The sequence below is a fragment of the Anarhichas minor genome, unplaced genomic scaffold (assembly GCF_050575085.1).
Source record: "Anarhichas minor isolate MPS153535 unplaced genomic scaffold, ASM5057508v1 ptg000007l, whole genome shotgun sequence".
NCBI lineage: Eukaryota > Metazoa > Chordata > Actinopteri > Perciformes > Anarhichadidae > Anarhichas > Anarhichas minor.
Genome location: NW_027466453.1, coordinates 7,409,513 through 7,434,595, shown reverse-complemented (window position 1 = coordinate 7,434,595; position 25,083 = coordinate 7,409,513). Strand labels below are relative to the sequence as shown.

At 42.7% G+C, this 25,083-nt stretch overlaps 1 protein-coding gene across 5 annotated transcripts; it reads left to right on the top strand.

Moving 5' to 3' along the window:
- The first annotated feature begins 10,049 nt into the window (after nucleotides 1–10,049).
- LOC142942438 (zinc finger CCCH domain-containing protein 7B-like) lies at nucleotides 10,050–23,547 on the top strand. Of its 5 annotated transcripts, none has more exons than XM_076084782.1 (23): nucleotides 10,050–10,270; nucleotides 10,553–10,620; nucleotides 10,753–10,789; nucleotides 11,496–11,693; nucleotides 13,035–13,193; nucleotides 13,843–13,923; nucleotides 14,277–14,336; nucleotides 14,522–14,576; nucleotides 14,740–14,909; nucleotides 15,760–16,318; nucleotides 16,711–16,772; nucleotides 16,867–16,960; nucleotides 17,272–17,433; nucleotides 18,761–18,975; nucleotides 19,365–19,465; nucleotides 19,600–19,781; nucleotides 19,950–20,035; nucleotides 20,393–20,556; nucleotides 20,760–20,865; nucleotides 21,133–21,241; nucleotides 21,557–21,693; nucleotides 22,386–22,555; nucleotides 22,793–23,547. In XM_076084782.1, exons 2-23 carry the CDS (start codon nucleotides 10,562–10,564, stop codon nucleotides 22,971–22,973), a joined length of 3,147 nt encoding a protein of 1,048 aa, XP_075940897.1. In that variant the 5' UTR covers nucleotides 10,050–10,270; nucleotides 10,553–10,561; the 3' UTR covers nucleotides 22,974–23,547. The 5 variants fall into 5 exon arrangements, with proteins under 5 accessions (XP_075940897.1, XP_075940889.1, XP_075940882.1 ...); XM_076084774.1 differs by having other exon boundaries at nucleotides 15,760–16,333; nucleotides 20,396–20,556; XM_076084767.1 differs by having other exon boundaries at nucleotides 10,050–10,397; nucleotides 15,760–16,333.
- The last annotated feature ends 1,536 nt before the right edge of the window (nucleotides 23,548–25,083 follow it).

Sequence of the window (25,083 nt, the reverse complement as noted above, 5' to 3'; positions counted from 1 at the left end):
TGGTGATGGAGAGGAGCATAACTGCCTGGCTGAGCTCCAAGCTCAGTGCACTCCTCGTCCTGATCTGATGGACACTCCGCTGCCCAACAGCGACATGGTAATGTATGTTGATGGATCTGCCTCTCGCGATCCTCAGACCGGTACTAATCTTGTGGGTTTTGCTGTTGTTTCTGACTCTGATGTGCTGTGTTCAGGTCCTCTACCATGTCACCTCTCTGCCCAGGCAGCTGAGCTCATCGCGCTCACTAAAGCATGCAAACTTGCTGAAGGTAATACAGTCACAGTTCACACTGACTCTCGTTATGCATTCGGCGTCGTACACGATTTTGGAACTCTGTGGAAACATAGGAAGTTCCTTAAATCTGACGGTAAACCTGTCCTGCATCACACTCTCATTGCTGAACTGTTAGAATCGATTCTTCTGCCCACAGCCATCGCAGTATGTAAGTGTGCAGCTCACACTAATCACACTGACGACGTTTCCAGAGGAAATGCTCGTGCTGACGTAGCCGCTAAAGCTGCTGCACGGCTTCCTCTCCCTACTTCCTCAGCTCTCATGTTTTCATGCGTCTCCATTCCTTCTTCTCTTACAGCGCTGCAGTCACTCTCCACTCCGGAAGAGCGTCGGCTGTGGTCAACTTCAGGTTGCACATACACAGACGGACTGTGGTCAGGGCCTGATGCTAAACCATGTCTGCCTAAGCATTATTTCAGCCATTATGCTAAGTTGACACATGGGTTAGACCACGTGTCAAAAGGGGGAATGTTGAGCGCATTAAATGAAACATGGTTCACTAAAGGGTTCACAGCATGTGCACAAAAATTTTGTTCTGCATGTGTAACCTGCTCTACTCACAATGTAGGCAGGCCCGTGGCAGTGTCCAGCCAGGCTGCACATCCACCTCCAACACGCCCTTTTGAGCATATCATGATGGATTTTGTTGAACTATCTCCATCTGAAGGTAAGAAACACTGTCTAGTGATGGTAGACATGTGGTCCAAGTGGGTCGAAGTATTTCCATCCAGTAAGCAAACTGCTGCAACGGTAGCAAAGGCTCTGATTTCTGAAATCATTCCCCGTTGGGGCATTCCTACTAAAATATCAAGTGACAATGGTTCTCATTTTGTCAATCAGGCCATTACAGAATTAAGTGCATACTTGGGTATCGACTTAAGAACACACTGTGCTTATCATCCAGCCAGTGGTGGCGCTGTTGAACGAGAAAATGGAACACTTAAGACTAAGTTAGCAAAATGCAGTGCTGACACAGGTCTGCCTTGGACAAAAGCCCTGCCTCTAGTGCTGATGTACATGAGAATGAGAAAACGAACACGAAGCAATCTGAGTCCTTTTGAGATACTGTTTGGTTTTCCTCCTCATGTAGGCACAGAAGCTCCGAAGGCACCACTTCCTTCAACCGCCTTATGCGAACATGAAATGTTAACATATTGTGCACAACTTTCCTCTGCTTTATCTAATATAAGACAACAGGTGTCTGCCGCCCTCCCAAGGCCAGCTGAAGGACCTCTCCACAAGATGAAACCTGGTGATTTCGTGGTGGTGAAAGACTTCAGAAGGAAGCACTGGAATGCACGACGCTGGCAGGGACCATTCCAGATCCTCCTCGTCACTCAGACGGCTGTCAAAGTAGCTGAGAGGGCAACTTGGGTCCATGCGTCCCACTGCAAGAAGGTTCCAAATCCAGGAGACGCACCAACTGAAGCTTCAGGTGAGCTCGCACCTACAACAAGTGTCAGCCAACAGGCACCACCGAGGGAGGAAGGACAGACGGAGCCACCAACAGAGGAGATGCAGTGATCACGGACGGAATCACAACGGGCAGTTGACCGACAGACGCTTGCGTGATCTGTGTTAACTGTCTACTTCCCAACGCTAATGCCACGCAAGAAAGACGGCTGGCAGAGCCCGTGTCAACATGTGTTTCATCCTATAAACACAAGAAAAGGAACGCGACCAGGTCCTCTCTAGAGGGACACGAAAATCGTTTGTTTCATTGTAACCATATTCATATGATTGATTGTTTTCTTTTTCAATTTATTCATGTACTACTTACCTGCTCTAACCAAAAGAGTGGCTAGATAACAGTGTCTCTGACAGTTTTGTGGAAACCTCACGGTGTCAACACAAACAGAACTGCTCACACAAACCAGTTGCTCGGGTGAACTCCATACAAACTTGGTTGGCTGTTGTACTTTTGCCATGGAGCGACAGCGCCCATGGAGCCCTCTTAGGAGGGTAGGTGGCACTCGTTTCACATATTGTATTTTTGTAATCATGGGTTTATGTGTACTATTGCCTATCCTCTTATATCACCATAAACATGTTGAAGACCTCCGCAACCGACATAATAACAAAACTACTGACACACTGACTTCCAACTCAACGACTCACGGTGACAGCACACGGACAAACACAACTGTAAAGCGGGTAAAACGGACTACCATAGTACACCTAGAACATAGTTGGATGAACGTAGGGGTGTCACCAAAGAACCCCTATTCTATGAACATGTGGTGGCGCTATGCAGAGTATGTTGCAAAGGCGACAAATAGGTCAAACTGCTATGTATGTTCCCGAATGCCTGCCTCTTCACAACAACCTCGTGTGCAAGTCTCGGGTCCTCTAACTACTACTGAGGCATGTTTTGTTTCCATGGCGACAAGAGGCTACTATGGTTCTTACGGATATGGGATGAACGATACCGAGTGTCTTGAACGTCACCCAATGACCAGGTTCAGCGGGGTTAGCGGTTCGACCTCTGACTTCATCACCCACGCTGAGTATCCATCGACTATACAAATTAGTTATTGTTACTCTAGGAACGGTAGTCGTCCCGTAGGAAGTATCCCGTCTAACAGATGCACCTATACGTTCATAGGGGGTTACATCACCTGGGATGCTGATAAATTTATACCCACCGACCCCGCCGATTGTCCCCCAGGAAGAACATGTATCACCATCGGAAAGGCGATGTTGCCGCAGGCTAATGGAACGTACACAGTGGAGGAGGGGTGGTGGTTGTGTGGTCATTCAGTGTATGCATCTCTCCCACCGAACTGGGGCGGAGTATGTGCACCTGTTCGTATCACAGATAACACATTCATTCTCTCCGCAGCAGCAGTTTCCCCTAACAGAACTAAACGTGAGACGGGTCTACACCCAGACACTAACTTTGCACCTCACGATTCAGTCTGGGGTTCGAACGTTCCAGAAGAATTTAAACATGCAGGCATAGGCAAGAAGGTGTTATGGGGTTTATTCCCCTGGGCAGGAGTGGGCAAAAATACTTTGCGTATTGAAACAGTTGACTACCGTTTTAAAAGCTTTGTGAACATGACTTTAGCTGCAGTAAAAGGTATTCGCGAAGAGCTGACCTCCATGCGTTTGATGATTATGCAGAACCGTATGGTGTTAGACCAACTGACAGCAGCTCAAGGAGGCGTTTGTGCTATCGTAGGTGAAAATTGCTGTACTTTCATTCCAGAAAATGATGTTGATGGTGGAGTTATTCACCAGGCAATATTGAACATGACTAAATTACAGGACGCCATGGCTAAGGATGCCACACCGGAACCTGATTTCCTCTCACGTCTATGGTACACATGGAAGAGCACGATCATCTCCATTAGTTTCATCTTACTGGCTTTCTTGATTTTCGTTTCTTGTTTCATACCAATAGCCCGCCGTCTGATTTCAAGTGCGTTGACGAAACAAATGGTTCAATATCAAGTGATCATTGAAGGAGACCAAAAGGAGATTGACCATGACCGATTTCCGACATTTGACTATGCAGACAACGTCGACAGCGACACTGACTCTTTAGATGGTTTCGATATTCAGGTCTAAGGACAGTTTTGATTTTTATCTTTTTATTTTTGTGTTTATTGAACTGTATTGCTTGCTTAAAACAACCAGAGACTTGATCTCACAAAAACATATTTTTGCAATATTGATGTGATTATAATGTAATCAAAAGAGTGGAATGTAACGGTAAAATATGTTTTAACATGTTCTCTGCATAGACTATGTAAGAGGAAAGTGCCCGCTGTGACATAAAACATTCCATATAGGGCAATAGCATAAGACGAGAAACATGCAAGCCATATAGGGCAGCGACAGAGAATGAGGCGCCTTCCTGTAATGAAGAGGACATGTACCAGACACTGATGCACACGTATGACTTGTCCCCCACATGTCCCCCCCCCCTTCTTCTCACTGTCTCCTTTGTTTGTAAAGGTATAAATAAGAATGTACGGAGATGATTCTTGGGGGCACTCTCACAGGTTACTGCAATACGTATCTGTGAAACTGCTCTCCTTGCTTGCAACGCAATAAATTGACTTTACACACTTTGATCATTCATCAAGAATCTGTTCATTTGATATTGACTAAAAAACCTTTATACTCTTCTCCCGATTAGTCATAGAAATATTCCACAACAGAAGTCAGCTCAACCAGTAAGAGTTGAACTCCGACCAGGAGTCAAACCACCTTGGAAGAACCAGTATCCACTGAGTGAAGAGGCAATCCGAGGAATTGAACCACAGATTGAAGGACTTTTGAAGGCGGGTGTTTTAAGAATAACACAGGACCCGCAGAGCAACACGCCTTTGTTGCCAATAAAGAAGCCAGATAATTCATATCGCCTGACACATGATTTAAGAGCGGTCAATGAAGTGGTGGTTGATTTTCAAGCAGAAGTGCCGGATCCACATACTTTGTTAGCCCAACTTCCGCCAAATGCGACACATTTCACAGTGTTAGATTTATGTGGTGCGTTTTTCAGTGTTCCACTGAGTAGGGAAAGCCAAAGCTTATTCGGGTTCACGTACAATGGACAATCTTATGAGTATGAGAGACTGCCACAAGGGTTCAAACATAGTCCTCACATTTTCAATAAAATAGTGAAAGACGATTTGGAGGGGATAGAGCAGGTATTAACAAGCAATGTAATTCAATATGTGGACGACATCATCATTTGTTCACCAGATGAGGAGACATGTCATAAGGACTCAACTAAATTGCTACAAATACTGGCAGAGAAGGGTCACAAGGCCTCTCTGAAGAAACTGCAGTATTGTAAGGAGAAGGTAACTTATTTGGGTCAAACAATAACGAAGGGACACAGAAGCATCTCTGATAGTCATGTGGAGGCTATTCGCAAGGCTCCAAAACCCAGAACAGTTCAAGAGATGATGACATTTCTTGGTATTGCAGGATATTCTTCAGCATGGGTTGAGGATTATGCTAGCTTGACAGGGCCTTTGAGAGCTATGATTAAAGATACGGGGAATGCTAAGCTACACTGTAATCTGTCCTGGACACACGATGGCCTTTTGGCATTTGAAACGACGAAAAAGAAGTTGCAAGAGGCTCCGGCGCTAGCAATTCCAGACTACTCTAAGAATTTTGTGTTATATGCATCTACTTCTACTGGGGGTAAACATGCATGTGCAGTTCTTTGTCAACCAACGGGTACGGGGACGAGTCCTCAACCTATTTCGTACTACTCCACGGCTTATTCAGAAGTGGAGCTAGGGTTACCACTGTGTTACAGAGCTATGGTGGGAGTTTCTCTAATGTACAATAAAGCATCATCTGTAACAATGGGTTATCCAGTAACAATTCTTACACATCATAGTCTCAGAAATCTTTTGAATTATGGTAAGAACAACTTGACTATGTCTAGGCTCAGAGACTATCATAGGCTCTTAGAGCAGGAAGATGTTACTCTAGCAAGCTGTGCTACAGTAAATCCAGCTGAGAATTTGCCAACTCCAGAAGACGGTGAGCCACACGATTGTGTTCAAGAAGCAGAGAAGTACTCTAGACTTAGATCAGATTTACAAGCTCTCCCATTGCATGTGGTGGACCTGGAGTATTGGACTGATGGGTCTTGTTATCGTGTGGGCGATAAATTGAGTGCTGGCTATGCGATAGTAAAAGCCCAAGGAACTGGATTTGCAGTTGAGAAGGCTGAAAAGATACCACAGCCTGCATCTGCACAACTTGCTGAGCTGGTGGGGCTAACTGAAGCATGTTTGTTGGCAGAAGGGAAGCGAGTGACGATATATACCGACTCTGCATATGCACATAATGTGTGCCATTTGTTTGGAGCGGTGTGGAAAAACCGAGGGTTTAAGAAAACGGATGGTTCACCGATACAACATCACGCCCAGATCATGAAATTGTTGCATGCTATGATGAAGCCTAAAGAAATAGCAATAGCTAAATGTGCGGCACATAAGAGGGATGCATCAAGGGTTTCACAAGGGAATAGAGCGGCTGATGAAGCTGCAAAAGCAGTCACAGGAGCAGATAAATTGGGCAAAGTTCTTCTCGTCACACATGAAGTGAACTTGGAAGACAAAATTACGTTCAAAGATATGATTTTAATGCAGGAATCCGCTCCTGAAATGGACAAACAGTTGTGGCTAGACCGAGGTGCCACCCGCGATTCTACTGGACTTTGGAGAAATCATGAGGGGCTGATACTATCACCTCCAGACCTGTTGGGTCTGATGATTCAGGAGGCGCATGGTTTAGCTCATGTTGCAAGGGGGGAAGTTAAGAGAAAGATTACAAAAGAGTATGGTTTTTGGGCACCATGTTTGCTTGAACAGATTGATTATGTCATAGGCAGGTGCACTATCTGTCTGAAAAACAATGTTCGGAGGGGAGTGACGGTTCCTCCTGGCCACATCCCAACTCCAAGGGGTCCTATGCGTGAACTAGTTGTGGACTATGTTGACATGATAAAACCGATTGAAGGGAAAAGGTATATGCTAGTCGTGGTGGACAGATTTTCACGATGGCCTGAAGCTTGTCCAACAAAACGAAAAGATGCTCAATCGGTTGCCAAGTTCTTATGTAGAGAGGTCATAAGCAGGTGGGGACTTCCAGATCGAATATCCTCAGACAATGGGAAAGAGTTTGTGGATAAGACGGTGAAATTGATTTTGCAAAAACTTGGAATTAAACAGCGTACGGAATTATCATATGTAAATTTACTTGATCAGCATGAAGATATCAGAACAGCGGTCCCTGATATAATGGAGGTGACATCAGTGGGAGCTACCAGCTGTTTTTGCTCAAATACAACTTATAATGGGCCGGGAACGTTTATGGGGTTATCAGATTGTGATAAATATATGATGGACTTGGGTAAAATGGAACATGAGAATAGGAATGATTCGTATGAAGCATCTTTTCAGATACCAAAAAACAAAGAGAAGACAATTTTAAGGGTATATAACCAGATATTGCCGGGGAATGTGACTATAGGGAATTTTAAGGATATTTGGTGGGTCTGTGGTGATAAGGCATACATATTTCTACTATATGGGTGGACAGGATGCTGTTATATGGCACTGTTGAAACTTCCATATGAGGTTCTTACTATCCAGAAGGGAGTAGGGCCAGAGGGGGGCCAATCTGATGTCGCTTCACATAGTAGGATTAAACGTGCGTTGGCACAGTTTCACAATTTGGAATCTTACCATTGGAGAATAAGCATAGGAGAGAAGTGGGGTATAGGATTATTTCCATGGTATGGCGTGACATTCTTGGCAGATCACATCGACAACATTACCTACACCTTGCAGGGCTTTGCGAACGAAACCATAAGAGGTTTCGAATTTTTGTCAAACACTCAGAGAAGCCACAGACTGACGTTGCTAAAACATGACATGGCTCTTGACTATATTTTGGCCAAACAAGGGGGCCTTTGTATGACTTTGAACTTAACAGGGGAGGCTTGCTATACGTTGATTCCTGATAGTTCTGATAATATGACTAGTGTCATAGAGGCATTGAAGCTCATAAGAGATGCGTTTGGTCCGTCAGAAGACGCGGGATGGTCTGCAAATGCTTGGTTGCAGGATAAATTGGGGCCACTAGGAGCAGTGTTAGTTCAGATTGTGGTAGCGCTCGTTCTGTCGTTGTGTGTGATGTTTTGTTTTTGTAGCTGTTGTTGACCTTTGCAAAGGCAATGATAATTAGATGGGTTGGAGTTGTGCTACCCGGCGATCAAACTCTGATGCCGTTATTACACGAAGCTGACACGGACATGGATGAGGATGACGCAATAAAGATCGAAGTGGTGGAGGAATATCCATTTTGAATATCTCATGATTATAATCCTATTATTTACCTCTGTTATTGCTTGCGTAGTTTGTTGTGTTGATTTTGTTTTGCTCTTTCGAGACTTTGTTTAGTCTCGAAGGGGGGGTAGGGAAACAAATGAACAATATGATTAATGGACATTATGAGTTATAATCTCACATTTTACTTATAGAAGTGTTCTTATTCGGTGTTTGATGTTTTAATGTGTATCTGTTCTGTATGCAAAAGATACTGGTCTTCTTTTCTTTCATTCTAGAACATATTGGGGGAAGACCACTGTGAGGGTGGTGGATTGTCAGGGACTCCGATGGGCTGAATGGATTCAGACACTTCAAACATGAAAATACGGATGGTCTGAAGGACTCTGAACGTGGACTGGCGATACAACATCCAGATTCAAGACATCATCGATACTACACCTGAGTCACGGCTGCTGAGAAACTGCAGCGTTATACAGTCTTATGTCTTCTCTTAAATGTTACATTAGTATTATTAAAAATGAATTTTCTTCTTTGTGTATTAAATGCTTGGGAAATGATGGTTTCTAAATATAATGGGACCTCGGATGTTTTCTTTTTCTCGATGTTTAGGGACAGTGGGGTAGGCAGGAAAAGGTCCATAGAAAGGTGCGATGGGTCGACCAGCCTGACTTTGGACATTGTTTTGTTTTGATTTGCTGAGTGTTCCATATGTATTTGCTTAAGTCATTTCCTTACACAAATTGCTAAATTCCTCATTTCAGTGTTATGGAGTATTACTTATGGTCGCCTTGGCAGAGGGACCGTGAGAGAATTTTCCTGTCTACATTGTTTAATGGATATTTCAAGAAAAATTAGCTGCCTAACAGGTTTTTCACTCTCACTTTTATACTCCGTACCGTTTCTTTAATGTTAAAAAGGACGGGTTGTTAATTTGTCATGATTATACACTTGTATGTCTCTTCTTTTATTTTTTCGAGACTTTGTGTAAGTCTCGAAGGGGGGAATATGTGGTATATTTTCAGGCCTTGCACAATACAGAGAAGACCCCAAGTGTATTTGTCTTAGATGAAAACCAGATGTGCAGGAGACCAGGGGCAGAAGGGGGTATGTGTAGAATGAGGAGGCCACATACATTCTCTTACGTTCCGCCCAGATGTAAACATAACATGTATCCTATATAAAGATGAAGCGAGAGCCCTAGAGTCAGGGACTTTCAGATTCGACTTGAGACCTCCGGGCGATCTAGACGTCCGTAATGGCATGTGTTGCTTGTTTGTAATAAACTTTATTATACCAGCAAGAACAGTGTCCACGGAGCATCCTTCCTCATCACTTCAACAGCACTGTCGCATGAAAGATACGACACTGTAAACCAGGGTTTATTGTTGTTGTATGTGCAGAAGGTTTTAGTCGGCACACGCATGTCCTCACAAAAACTGATGTAAAAAGATCACATTCAATCAAAAGAAAACATAAATGAATTGCCAATAATTAATTATAGTTAATAATGTAGTTGTATATGGAAACTTGGTTTACTGACCCATTTAATATAAAAAAGAATTTGTTGAATTGATCCATTTACAGATGTATGTATGTATCTATTTGATTGTGTACATGGTTATAGCTGTTGCGTTTTTATTCTTTAATGAAGCTGAATGAGGCAATAACGGAGTACAATCTGCCAGGCACCACTTGGTTCTTTGTATCGTTACTAAAGATGGCACCTTTATTGTTCCCACAATAATGTATATCATAGTGTCAAATAAGGGAGGAGTGATATAAAGAATGAAAACAAGTTGTGTAGGGATGGCAGAAGAAGAGTGTGAGTAGGTGGAATCTATTGTGTACACAGGAAGAGGTGCCTGACAGACCCCACTCAGGGCTTGCAAACCCTGAGTTCGTTAAAGGGCCAGTGTGGAGGTTTGCAGCTGGCGCGTGGATGGACTAGGGCTGCTGGGAATCGAAACTTAACTGGGGGCTGAAGTCAAACACGGAGCCTCGACGGGTCTCTTCCTCCTCGGCTCGCTGTTTACCAGCGTCTGCTCGAGCTCTCGGCGGCAGACAGTTTCTCCGTCTTTCCGCCATTGGACACTAAATGACTTCCAACTTCTATTTGGTTCAATGAACTTCCTTACTTCTTTAGGTAGGTGTGTCTGAAGTTGGGCCACACTCGCGCTATGATAGCGAGGGAAACGTGCGGGGGTCAGGGGCTTGCATGTTGGATGTTTATACAGTTATTAAATACGGAATGAACACGAAGCCCGGCCTCGGTAAGTGTGTCTTTGCACGAGGTGACAAAGCTGGTCGTTTCTTGCTTTCTGCTCCTGAAGGAAGTGGGTGTACACCAGCTCACAGGCACTATCAACACAACATCGGGCAGTCTTAGTTATTAAATTCACTTGTGGTCTGTTTGTCTTCTCCCCAGATAACAAGCATGGACCCTGCCAGACAGAAACGCAAAGAAGAGATAAGGACCTCTCTGAAATTTATACAGTGAGATGCATTTTTGTTTGTTAGATTTCACCCTTACTGAAAGTGAAACCTACCATGGCCACGAATGACTCATATCCTGGATAACCAGCTGTCTCAGTACTTTCCTAAACAAGTTTACATCTTGTGTTCTAGGTCTTCCCTGTCTTATCCAGAGCCCGAGGGCTACCAGGTACCACCTGTTATTACAAATACTGTGTTATGTCTGTCTCCACTGTCTCGTCACTCTTAATAAGCTTTGGGTTTTATGCACATTATGATCTACAATCGACTGTTCATTAGTTGTTGCTGAAATCCCAGACCCTTCACTGTGCTCTCTGTTTTGTTTCTCACTGAAATTCCTTCGTCTTTTCTCTCCGAACATCTCTTAGTTCATTCCTGGCTGCATGTACAATCAAAGACTGGGCAATTAATACTTAATACTCTTAATACTCACTCGGGAAGATATACTGGTTGCTGTAATCATTCTTCTTGTCCACAACTATTTTATTGATTGCCATGAAGTTTTGCACCGACATTTATTGTCCCCAGAGGATGAATCTTACTGATATTTCCTCTAGAGCCACCATAAAGTTGATAATTACATTTTTAAGTGACATGTCTTTTAAAATTGTTTGATGGATTGGCGCTAAATTTTGTACAGACATTCATGGTTTCCAGACGATGTATCTTAACGACTGTGGTGATGACTAAACACTCGCTAAACCAATGACACTCCCATCAGGAATCACTTCAGGGCCAGTATGAATGGGACAAATGTTTACAACAACCAATATTGTGGGCGTCGTGGTATTTTTGAATATACTTTATTCATGACTGGGCCCAAAGTTTTTGGGACACACCACACCTATTTTTTTTCTTTTTTCCTCCCCTCCCAGGACTTCCTTACCCGGTTAGTGTGCAACCTGCTCGATGAGGGCAACGCCTCGTTCAGAGACAGTGACTGGGAGCAGGCGGTGAGAGAGTTCAGTGAAGGCTTGAATGTCTCGCACTACGCTGCAGCAGAGGAGATCCAGATCCCAGATGCGTTGCTGGAGAGCTTGTATGTCAACCGTGCAGCTGCCTACCACAGCATGGTAAGATACGGCTGCTACTGTAGGTTCCTGACACGCCGTGTGCGTTTTGCAAACCGATTGTTTCAGTGAGTGCAGTTCACACAGACACTGTCAAAATACATGCAGTTGTGATGAGCAATACAAAGGCTTCTCCACACCCAAACCTGATCTGTCCGTTGTTGAGCCAGTTAACAGTGGATCAACTGTTAATCTTAACATACCAGTGGTTAGTCCACTATAGTTTGTGCTACATTTCAAAGACCCAATCAAATATTTTTCACTATAAATTATTATAATGCAGCAGAGGAAAGCCAACACATAATACAATGCCGGGGATTGCACCACCAACCCCAAGGCAGTAGATGAATGCTGTGTAGAGCGGGGGGGGACTATTCATCAGTCAAGAGTCAAAGGGAGGTTGTTGGCATGGGTTCAAGGGAAGGTCGAGGCATATCTGGGGGGACACGGATGTAAATCTTAAAGTAGCATATTATAGTATAAAGCAGTGAGCACAGAGGCATAATTCATAGCAGGATAGCATGACAATTACATATTCCTTTCACGGTTGAATTGCATTTTTTTCTCCCCAGGACCGGACTGAAATGTCACAACAACTATTGTATAGATTGCCTTTAAAGTTTGTGCAGACTTTCATGGTCCCCAGAGGATGAGTCTCAATGACTTTGATGATTCCCGTGACTTTTGCTCCAGCGTCAGCATGACGTTGACATTTGTGATTCATAGTCAGATTCATGTCAGCTTTTGGATGCATTGCCTTGAAATTTGATTCAGACATGCATGTCCCCCTCAGGGATAATTGTAATAACTAATAATCAGGTCAACGTTTCAGTTTGTCCAATATTTTGGTGAAAATCAGATGTCTGGTTTTATCCATAGTATATTTAGCTGAGAGTCCTGATATCAATATCTATATTCAGTTCAACGCTGGAATTGGGAAAACCGAAATCTTTGACCTGCAGTAGTCAGCAGCAGGTCAAAGGTAAGGTAATGTTGTAAAAAAAGAGGGGAAAAAATACCCTTTACATCCATTCAGGCAAAACACAATGCTGAGTTATCTGTAAATCAGATAATATGAATTATTTTATCATATGTAATGTTAATAAAGTCGATGGGAAGAAAATGTTTTAAGATAAACTGTCTCCACACACATTCCTACAGATAGAGACAGAATTTGGACTAAATAATAAATGGACTATTAACTCAGATTTTTTTTTTACAAAGGAGGCTTTTCTTTCCTCACCATCCGTCTCACCTGAATTATGAGGCTTCTTCTAGAAAACAATACCAGTCTTACAGAGGCTCTTTTTAAACCTGTATTATCATCTCTCCTGTCTCCCACAGGGGGAATATGAGCGCTGCGTGAAGGACTGCGACATAGCTCTGAAAGTGTGTAAGGAAAGCCGCAGGGCGCTGTACAGGAAGGCACTTTGTTTGAAGGAGCTCGGGAAGTACAAGGAGGCCTACAACTGCACCACCGACTGTCTGCTCCTTACTCGACTGGTAAAGGAAAGAGACAATTGGGAGAGTTGACGCTAATAGGTCAAAGACATTGGTTAAAATAAATCAACAACAATTTTGTACAGACATTCATGTTGCTTTCAGGATGAGTCCGAGTGGATGTGGTGATCCCCTGACTTAATCTCGGCTCTCCAGCAGGTCAACAATTAGTATGTCCAATACTTTGGTGTATGTCTAAAACTAATGACATCCGCCTGTTAGCATTGTCATTGTGATAGTGTTAGCATGTTGACGTTAGCGTTTAGCTCAAGTTCAGCCTCACAGAGGGTTAGCATAGCTGTAGACCCTAAGCCTTGTTTGCTAAACTTTTAGCCACAGCTCACGGCATTCATTGCGGATGGAGTTTGCTTGGTAGTCGTAAAGACCCTCATCTCCATGACATTACCTTCAAGTTTTAAAAACAAAATGTTTCCCCTTTCAAAACCAAAGGGATAATTGTCTCTCATCTTGTGGGTTGGATAAATGCTAAAATGTGTAAAAGTGTAGCATTGGTTACATGAACAGACACAAGATGAGAAACTGCTTCTGTGGGACATTTCCTAGATGGTGCTAGATGGGTTACAAGTCACAGACATGTACTGTAGCTTGTGCAATGTGTTCATTTGTTCTTTGTCTGTTTAACTCTTAACAGGACCAACGGGTGAATGAGCTCGCACAGGAGCTGGCCATCCATCTGGGACTGAAAACTCGGAAACCATACGTCGGCATAAAGGTTAGTAAAATAATTTGGCTCTGTCATGGTGAGATGGGATGCAGTCTAGGGGTGGGCATGGATATTATCTTGTATCGCGGTAAGTCATTTCATACTGTGATATCAATGTATGCATCATGACTTGAACATTGTTTGAGAACCAACAACCAATTTTGTATTATCCACTGAATTGAATACCGTAAAATCACATTGATGCCGTATTAAAGAAATGGTTACCCAGGTTATTTTATATATATATATATAGTAAAGAAAATTCTCTGATTGTTGATTGTCTCCCTGCATATTTCCTCGTATTGCCTAACTCCAATGAAGACACGGTGCAGATATTCAGCCTGTTATGGTTTCTCTCCCAGGAAGGAGGACTTATCACGAGAGATGTTGCTAATGGAAACATGAAAGCTGAAGCCATCAAGGCAAGTTCAATGCTTTCTTTAGCTTTCACCACCAAACATTCAAATTAAAAAAATATTCCAAATCACAATATTTTCTAACACAAACATTTTGGTTTCTTAAATGATAACATCTGTGTGATGCATGTTTTGCAGATTGTTGATCTGATTTGACTACAAATGCTTTTTTAAATCCTTCTCACTTCCAGGGGTCTGGTGCTCATGTAGGAAATGGTGTGAATCCTCTCAGTGGCCTCGCACCAGGTGTGAATTCTTCACTTTGACTTGTTCAGAATTGTGTTGCCATTACATTACAGGCAACATGTATGTCTCCACATGTGTTTTGTTTGCTTGATAAAGTTCTTCAAATATTTATTGGAAATTTACAAGTAAAATCTAAAAGAAATCCCGTACTGCTTCTCCTCAGTCAGTTTTCCCAGCATGCCTCAGTCCTTCATTTCCTCCCCAGCTCCCTGCCGCCAACCTGCCGTCTCTTCAGTACCTGACATGGTGGACACTCTGGAGGACTCCGAGCTGATGGGAGACGATTTGGACAGCCTGCTCGACTGCTTCCCTAATGAGACGGAGCCAACTGAGGTAAAATCTGCGTTTATGCTGCGTTTGTCCTGCAGTGACCAGTAAATAACTTTTGTCACTGATGGGGGAATGAAGGTGTACTCGGTTGTAAGGATTACCAAGATGGAAGAGCATGTAATTATACATTACTATTGTGTAAGTCTTTAAAGGTTTGGGGATTACACATCTTGTAAAACATCCCTCCTCTTTTGAAAGTAACTGTTTTGTAAAAAAGTAACCTTGCATACTTTTTCTTTCATTCCAGTGCAGTAAATTCAACTTCAGTTGAATCTTGCTTTGGATACCTAATCCATCACATAAAACATATATTCTCACGAGTAAAGTCGATGTGTATGTTAGCAAATTGTTGCAGGGGTGACATTAATCCAATATTAGTGCAATATTCACTAATATTGGATTAGCTCTGTGTTGATCTCCACCAACTGCTGAGGGAAATATCTGGCTATTTAGCAGCTAGATGTTGCACTTTCTTCCCCAGCTGGTTGCTAACATTGTCTCTCTGCCATTTTGGTGCTGGTCAGGTATTTTACTGCAGGTTTATCAGGTAAAAACCAAAGCAATAAGCTGAAAAACAAGGTCTGCAGAGCTGAGGGAAACTGCTGAGTTGGGTGATGATCCTCTATGAGGTCATCACTACGAGTGTCCCCCTTTGATCCATTGTTTATGTAATAATATTGTCATAAACGTAACAGAATAGTGTTGATATTGCCCAGCAGTTGTCAGCCAACTTCCATCAAAACCTTAAAATGTAACCCTTTAATTGAGCATCACATTTTTACATTTTGTCTCATTTCACTTTTTTTTTTTTTTCATCCATCTTCACTCCAGTTTCTCTCTCCATGTTTTCCAGACCCCCCCCCAGGCAGCACTCAGGACTTCGACCCGCGATCGCAAGGTCCCGTCTGTCCTGCCCGCCCCAACACCCCAGCTACCCCCGGCCTTCTTCAGCTCGGCCGTCAGCCAACTCAACTCCCTGGACTCCTTTTTAGGTGGCGGGTGCAGCACCACAGCTGGAACACTGGATGCCCTCGACGACCTCTTGACCTCTGGCCTTGGAGGTGGCGCTGGTGCTACAAACTTAGCGCTCACCTTCGAGGCGCTGGACGTTCTGGATGGCCTCGATTGCCTGGATGACTTCTTGGATACGACTCCAAGTGCTGCTGGAAGTAAATCCCAAACCGAGCTCGACGCCGGTGAAAAGTCCCTTGATGATTTGCTGGATGAACTGGATCCTCTGGAGACCGTCTCTGATCCAGGCGGTCAGAGTGGTGTCGTCCTGAAAACTGGTGTGAAAGCTGTGGACGCGCTCGACTCCCTCGATGCCCTGGACTCGTTTCCCTCAGCGGAAGGTGTTGCGGCAGCTTTGCCAGCGATCTCCATGGGAAGAACGGGCCTGGACACGCTCTCCGGTTTCAGTTCAACTGGTTATTATGATTTCTTGGTGACTTATTATGTTATTGATAAAGCAGGACGCCTGTTCTTTTACGGGTCATGACAGCAAGTAGCAGATCAATCGAAGTGTGATGTTTTTTTGCTCTCGCATTGTTTCATTTGAAGGACTTTCAAAGAGAAAGGATTATTTGCACACAACAAAATCAGAATAAACGTAATTATTTATGATCAGTTACACTAGAAATGTATGATACAGGTACAGTGAGAAATGAGAATAAACAAAATATTAAGTGTATTTTACTGTACCTTTTAAATAAGTGCTCCCCCTTGTGTGTGGACATGTTGTAGCCCATTTGTTACAAAGTGTGAACACATAATTAGTCCTTTATTTTCTGTTATTGCTCATCAGGTATCGCAGGCTCTCAAACTGCTGCAGCTCCAGTAATGCGATCTCCAAAGAATAACTCCAAAGTAAGACTTGATTATCTGGCTTGAGTTAGCAGCTCTGTGGTTGTCTGTATTGTTGGCATGAACTGAAATCTTTATTCTCACCTTGGCAACAAAGGAGAAGAAGAACCCAGCGCTGGCTGCGCTCTCTAACCCGCTGTCCTCCACTCATGAGTTCCTGCAGGCCTGCTCGGCCTGTTTCCCTCGGAGAGGTGCGTCTCAAACTAACTGTAGTGTAGCAAGAAGCCACAATGATCCCGATGCTGCTGCTGATTTTAACATCCAGACAGGTTTATGTCCTTTAATATTCCCTGTTTTGAGCTGTTTAAAGGTGGGTTGATCTGCATCCTGAAGCACTTTTCTTTAACGTTGTAGAAAGGGCAAAATGCCAAGCCCTGACCTAAATGCAAAAATAATTTTGTTATAAAGTGGAGATACCAAAATGCCTGGTGCCTCCTACTCCTACTTTTTCCAGTTCTATTGAAAATCCTAAAGTTTTAACCCTCCCCTGTTTGGTTTTCAGGTCACGGCATATATACATTTGTTCACAAGCCGGACCTGGTCCACAGCTGTAAGCGAGACATTCTGTTATGTAGACTGAAGGCAGGTTTTCCTTCGGAGTGGACCAGAGTACGACAGATTCCTAACTGGAGTTCCTTCACTGCCCCGTTTGTACTTTGCAGAGGTGAGTAACTCAATATCAAATGAATGCGGATGTCTTCCGGTGAATTGTCTGTCGGCATTCATTGTTCATTGCTTGTTAATTTAGCTAAAACGTATTTGCATAATGCACGTTGTGTGTTTTTTGTTTTGTGTGTGTTTCTCTGTGCGGTCGAAAATAAGCAAGTTACAGTATGTTTGCATAAAACACCTTAATCGGGTGTGGAATTTTAATAAACATAAGTCTTTTTGTCTAAATTGACATATGTTCAAATGTAGCTACACAGTTCCTTTCTGGGTTCCCACTCGTCCTTGAAAACACATAAAAATGCGAGAAATTACCAGAAAAAATTAGTTTTGCCCTGAAACAATTATTGTTGAGAGAGTTTGAAAATAATGAATGTGAAGCCAGGGTCAAAACAGCCCAAAACACCAGCTAAATACTGGCTAACGGTACTTTTTCACTCACCTAGTATTCTCTCATCAAATGCAATGCTGCATTATTGTGAAGGTAAAATGGAACATGACATGAAATGTTTCACTTTTGTAGCGGTGGGAACCCTGAAAATGTCTTTGGATGTTTTATTGCGTTTGATGAGTGAATTCCTTTTGCAGACCGTTGGAATGCAAAGAGGAGAGAGAGATCAGTGGATGTCAGGATGTCAGACTAGAGGTTGAGGTCACACATCCCGTTGTGCTTTATGGCCCGCTTAGACTGCTGGTTCTAATCTCCAGAGGGAAATCATAGTTAATCATTTGTTCACAGGGTGCAAAAGGGTGAACTTCCCAATAGCTCTTTGGGCTCCGCACATAGGGCTGGGTGTCAATATAGTAGCATTAACAAAATATCTGAAATTCAGTACTGATGCCAAAAAGAATACTTTTGTTGATACCTTAATTGACTAGTACAAAAGATTTTAGTCATTCTGTGTGTGTGTGTGTGTGTGTGATGTTGGGGGTAGTAGCAGGTCAGTTCGACGAGGCCCATCCTGTCGTAAATTGAACATTTGTCACTCCCTTTACCATTAGCTCACGCTTTTAGTCATAGCAGGACTTTTTACCGACTCTGATATCAGAGTTCAGATCACAATGTGAAAGGTGACGTCTCTTTGAGTTTCATCATACTTTGTGGTCGTGTCAGGGAAGGCAGTTTGGATTTATAGGATGGTACCCCTCGTTTACATTTTCCTCATGCGAACAAGGCAAATTTCCTCTCCACCCTTGATTGGTCAGAAACATTTGAATGTGAAGGAACTGTTGGTGAGGCATGAATTCAGGGAAACGGTTAAAGAGGGTACTTGTGATGAAACTGACTCTGTCAGAATGAGCTCTTGTGTTTTCTTTCACGTCAGAGCTGCTGAATTCCGGGGATTTGGGCCTGTGCAAGTACGGAGAGAATTGCACGTTTGCCTACAACCAGCTGGAGATTGACGTTTGGACAGAGGAGCGGAGGGGGACGCTGGACCGAAACCTGCTGTTTGACACTTCAGGTTTAAAACTGGACCCTGTGAACAGCATCATCCGCCTTCTGCAGGAAGACAAGGGCATGTTCATGTTCCTCTGTCAGGTTGGTGCTCTCATACAGCTTTAGAATAATATGAATTATTGTTATATACCAACATGGTTTCAAATGTCATGTTTGCTTTAATATTATACATACCGATTGATTTGTTCCTATATTTAACTTTTGTGTATTAAAAACACTAGAAACGGAGAAGTACCAGTTGCCAGCGTTTGTTCTGTCCATGAAGCATGCATGCTACACCACACACTGCTGTTTCTATGTTTTTAATCTTCATATGCCTGTGTGTCTTGAACAGTCACACAGCTTTTTGTTGTATCATAATGGATGTATTCATTAATATTCATTAATATTGCGTTAAAGACGGTCATCTCTTAATATCTGAACGTACTGTCTTTGTTTGTTCCTTCCTGTCGTGTATTTGTTGTCTGTAGGAATGCTATGACAGTAAACCTAGAATCATCAGTAAGCGCTGTAGAGACGATCACACCAGCTGCTCTAACCTGGATGCTCGCCACACCTTCGATGCCAATAAGTGAGCGTGTTTACAACACATGTGCCGCTGAGAGTCCTCATCCTCGCTCATTTCACTCATACGCCAACTCTTTACCTCTTGCGCCTTTCTCTCCACCGTAAACACATTCTGATTTCTCCGTCTTTGCTCGCCAGGTGCTTGGCGTTTGTGGTGCGGACCCACAACGTGAGCTACAAAAAGGTCCGACCGCTGGGCGTCCTGTGCCACTTGGATTTGTGCCGCCAAGCCATCCGGTACGGCTGCCAGAGAGAGGACAGCTGCTATTATGCCCACTCCGTCATAGAGCTCAGAACCTGGAGGGTGCAGCGCGACACGGGTGCAGTCTACCAGACACATATAAATATATCTATACGTAACAATAATAGAATCAAGAGCGTTTGAATTTTATTTGTACTCTTGAATAAAACTATTCAGACACTGATGAAGGGTATTAATAGACTGTGCTGTTTGTCCTAAAATGAGCATGTGCTTGTGTTATTTTCAGGTATCAGCCCCGATGAGATTGTGAAAGTATCGACAAAATATAACGACAAGAAGGAGCAAAACTCAAGCAAACATAAAGGAAATGGAGTAAGAAACCATTTTGATTATTTTTTCTATAGTTCATTTTCTCACCTGTCTCAGTTCGTTATTGGTCAACTTGTCCGGCATCCTCTCTGTTTCTTCTTGTTTTTGTAAATGGGATGAACCCACATGTTGAAGCGGTGACACCGCCTCACTGCTGGTCTTCTGGCTGAATGAATCACCTTTTGTAATTTACAGAGCTTTTGATGTCATAACTGTCAAACTTATTATATTAATTTATATAAATGTTGTGTAATTATTGGCTTATATAAACTTATGAAAAGTGAAAGATGAAGAGGAAATGTTATTGCTCTTATCTTTATTATGATATATAATAATATTCTTGATATTTATAATTTTAAGCAGCTGTCTTCTGGAGGTGATGGGAGCAAAGCAAGAGGAGGAGGAGGAGCTGGGAAGAGTCTGAACATGAGGATGAAGTTTGCCTGTGCTCTGTGCTTGCGGGACGGCCGGATCAGTGAACCAGACAAAGCCCTGAAGTACTGCACTGCCAAGGCCAGGCACACGTGAGTAAAGATAATGAGCACAAGTTTGGAATTATTTTTCTACTGTATAAATACATCCTCGTCATATTATCAGAGATCCTATTACATATCAGCCAGAGATTGATAATAACGGTGAACGGTTAGATGTAAAACTGGTAAATCACAGATGATCACAGATGATCCATCAGCTCCATATCTGTGTTATCTTGTGCCGTCACCTTCAGGTGGACTAAAGAGCGAAGGGTCCTGCTGGTCAAGTCCTTGGAGAGAAGTAAATGGGTTCAGATCCGGCCGCTGCCACATGCCAAGAACTTCCCTGTGCAGTATGATGTAGGTGTGCCTCCTCTGCGCTTATGCACTTTAACACAACAAGCATATTTCAACCAAGGGCTTTGACCCATCAAAGACATTCCTACACTGATGAGCTCTTCCCCAATCGTTTTCTTGCATTTCTTGTCTTTAATGTTTACTGTATTTTGTATAGCTGGTGCTTTTAAAACTGAAATGTGTAAGTTTGCCTGTTGTTGTGGTGTCGGTTGAAAGTTTGTATTGCACTTTGTTATCTGTGTTTAACAGCGTTAGGTTTTCTCCTGACAGATATGCACCCAGATGTTGAAGAAAAGGAAATGTAACTACTCGGGGAACTGCACCTTCGCTCACAGCCAAGAGGAGAAGGAGATGTGGATGTATATGAAGAATAACGACTGTGAGTTATTAGAATAGTGTCACTGATTTAGCTTTGTCGGATTCACAGTAAAAGAAATCAAAATTGATGCTGAACCAAATATATTCTTCTTTTTTTTTTATTACACGTGTTCCTCTTTCTTGTCCAAACATGGGACCTACATTACCCACAATGCAACTCAATCATTGAGAGCTCAGTCAGAGATGTGTTGTGCTAGTAGCGGTTAATTGCAAGCTCGAGCTGCTTTGATACAGTGTTGAAATGTTGCTAAAATGGCCAGAAATCGGGATGGAAATCTCTAACTTTATATGACGGATTTGTTATTTGTGCCTGTAGTGCGGGAAATGCAGCAGATATATGACATGTGGTTGTCATTAACCGCCCACAACCGGCAAGCAGACGGAGCCATGCTCACCCAGCCGGTCCCAGAAGAGAAATATATCGTCATGCCAACTGACTATGCTGAACTGATGGTGGGTACAGTTTGTTTTTCAGTTCAGTAAAGTCAAAGACCAAAAACAGCTGCACCAAACTAAAACATACACATTACTGACTATTGTGGTGGAAAAAAACTATTCAATAGTTCTGAGTGAGTCGTATAATACTGAATACTGAAACAAGAGACATTGAGGAAAGAAGTTTGTCTATAAAGTATTTATTCTCTGGCCAGAGAAGGCTTCACCGTCATACAGACTGCAGTTCAGTCTGCAGAGGATGAGCCAAGAATCTAGTGTCTCTCTTGCTTATAAGCATCTCAGCACACGGGGGGGGGACATCAGGTATTTACATTATCACAATTGTTTCAAGCTCCCCATTGACCCCTCCAGTCATCCCCTTCATCTTCTGAGCCTTGTCACACAAAGACGTGCGTCTTTATTACCCTTGCCCTTATCTCTGAGAATCTTCACACCTCAACATTCTCTGGTTAAACTGCCACCCCCATTTGGTTACTTCCTCTTATCAAAGCAAAAGCCCAAGATACCCCATATGGTCCTGTTACCACTCTCCTAGCTAACAATCATATGTCACATATATAGTTTTGTTAGTGAGTAAGGCACATAAACTAAATCACAGTAGAAATGTACTAGCACAGGGAAAATTACACACTATGCATCTGTAAGAGGATAACAAAGATGCTTTTTTTTTTTTTCTGTGTGTATTTTAGAATGGCTTCCACTGTCGTCTGTGTGGTAGACACAGTAACGGTGAGCGGCAGTGGCAGCAGCACATCTCCACCGAGAGACACAAGGACCGAGTGTTCAGCTGTGAGGGAGAGGACGAAGCTCTGACGTGGAGTTACCGTTTCCCTGGTCCATGCTTTGAACTCTGCCCCAAGTAAGACCTTTTGTTCTGGATCAGGATTTCAAGAGTTTGAATCACAGTGCCAGCACAAATGTGTATTTTGAAACCCACAGAGACGAAGAATACATATTGAACTTACCAAATGAATACCAATTTTGCTCTGTGTGTGCGCTGGATGTGTAAATAAGCGTGATTTGATAGCGCCATATCGACTTTAGAAGGTTATGTCATTGTGATAACAGCTGGTTACACGATGTTAATGTTTGACAGGTTTGATGACGGCTGTCCTGACGGTGTGAGCTGCGACTACGCCCACAGCTTAGAGGAGCTGCAGGAGTGGACGGAGAGAAGAGATTTCCTGAGGCAGAAGCTGGCCAAAGCCAGGGAAGACATGCTCATCATGCCTGATGAGATTGACTTTGGGAAATTCAACTTTCTACTTCAGGACTGAGAAGATTTTCTTTTTCTTCTTTTATTTTACTGCCAATAACTGCCAAACTAGCATTTAAGTTAATTAAATGTTTTCAATTCATGACCAAATTCGAAATGTGATGTGATCAAACTAGCAGTGTATAAAATGTGCCTGCCAAAAAATGACTTGACATAATTCATGAAGCACATGTATTTGCAGTCCCAAACATGCCATATACTCCTTACTCTAAATATTTTATATCTTACTGTATGGAACATTTTCTGAGCCACTTTTTGCTCGTCTGTTCAGTAAAACCAGTACTCTTCGCTGTGAAAGTAAGACTCGCGTTGGTGCGAAAAACACAGCAGATACAAAGACACACTGCTCATCACAGAATATTCATCAGAGGTTCATATTTAACCACACATGCAGCCGTTTAAATGTTCTTTTCCCTTCTGTTTGTGTTCTGTTTTTACAGGGAGTTTTATTAACATGGCGTTCATTCTAAAGTTCACTCAGAGAGAGGATGTTCAAGGCCTTTCACTGGGCATTAAAATACTCTTCACAAACTATTTTTCTTAATATAAAGTCTTAATAAAAATTGTCAAGTTCACTTCTGATTTGTACTTTAGCTTTGTTTTTGGTGTTATGATTTGACTTTGTGTATTTTTATGTGGAGCATATGTGTATTATTCTGGTTCATAATGTTATCAGCAGAGACTGGTGTTGCTACATTGGTCAGATTGTTATGAGAACTGTTCTCTGTGAACCAGCCACCACCTTTTTAGCGCACTACTCAAACAGGTCACTAGATGGCGCGGGGCGCTCGCGTGCATCAGACCTCGAACCTCTTTTGGCTTGCACGTGCGGCCGTGCGTGGCGAGAAATGTGCTCGGTTGAACAGGTTTGTTATTGTACTCACGTTAGACCCCGCCCCTTGCTTTCTCGTAGGCTGTGCGGTGTGACTGACAGGCGCGTGCAGATCTTTGAACGAATGAACATGGGCCGGGGGGCGTGGCTCCCCTTGTTAATCACAATACAAGTTGTTTGGACACGCGCCGGCTTCCCCGTGATGTGACTTTCTGCAAAGTTGGTTAAAAGTGAGAGAAGTCAGCCGCCGACTCACAAGGTTTGAGCGTTTCTCAGTCAGTTGGACTCGACTTTCAGACGTCAGTTGATACTTTCGCAGGTTGGTCATCATGTCAACTAACCAGCTCATCGTTGGAGACAGGAGCGACGTTCCTGATCTCCTCCGGTCCTTGGCTGACTACCCCTTCTCCTTCCCTGCCTTTGATGACACCGGTAAGAATATTGTTCAAGCAGATAGCAGACTTGAAATGTAATTAGCCAGCTAGTGGCCATTCTGCTTTCCTAATGACAACTTTTACTTTTGATGCTTGAAGTAGTTTTGCTGTTAAAAGTACTTAAGTCTAATTTACAATGCAGTATTATAACTTGTAGTTAAATAATGATGTGTGAGCAACTGTAATATATCTCCAAACTCTTATTACAATTGGATTAAATATTGACTCTTCCAACTCTCTCATACATACTTCACTCCTGCTGCAATCAGCAACTTGTGGTCATATTGATTACTATTGTAAAGTCATCTATGTTGTATGTAATACTGTTACATGTGCAGGCCTATATGGTAAGGTGTCACCAGTGTGTGTGTGGGACCTATTATTTCATATACAGACAAATCGAATGATCAAGTTCTTTATAAATGAAATATTTATTTGACCAACTACATACAAAACTACTAAACAGAAAATAAACGAATAAACAACGTGAAAGGAATGAATAGGATAAAGAATACAATGAACTACAACTAAATGAAAGGATTACATGTGACCAGGTAGAATCAGTGACTCATATCATTGATTGATGTCTATCAATTCAATCCGTCGTTCGATGTTTGTACCTTAAATTTGTCTCCAAACATTTATTTACTGTTCAGCTGAGAGTTTGAAAAACCCCAGGGAAGATTGTGAAGCACCTTTTATAGTAGTTCTGATTTAAATGTAATTTAGATCATTAAGCCTAAAATATTTCTATCTGAGATTATTTTATTATGTGACTTAAATTCTTGCTTTATCTTCTTGACAAAGAGGGTTCAGTTTATGGCTGGAAGAGCAAAACCACTCCA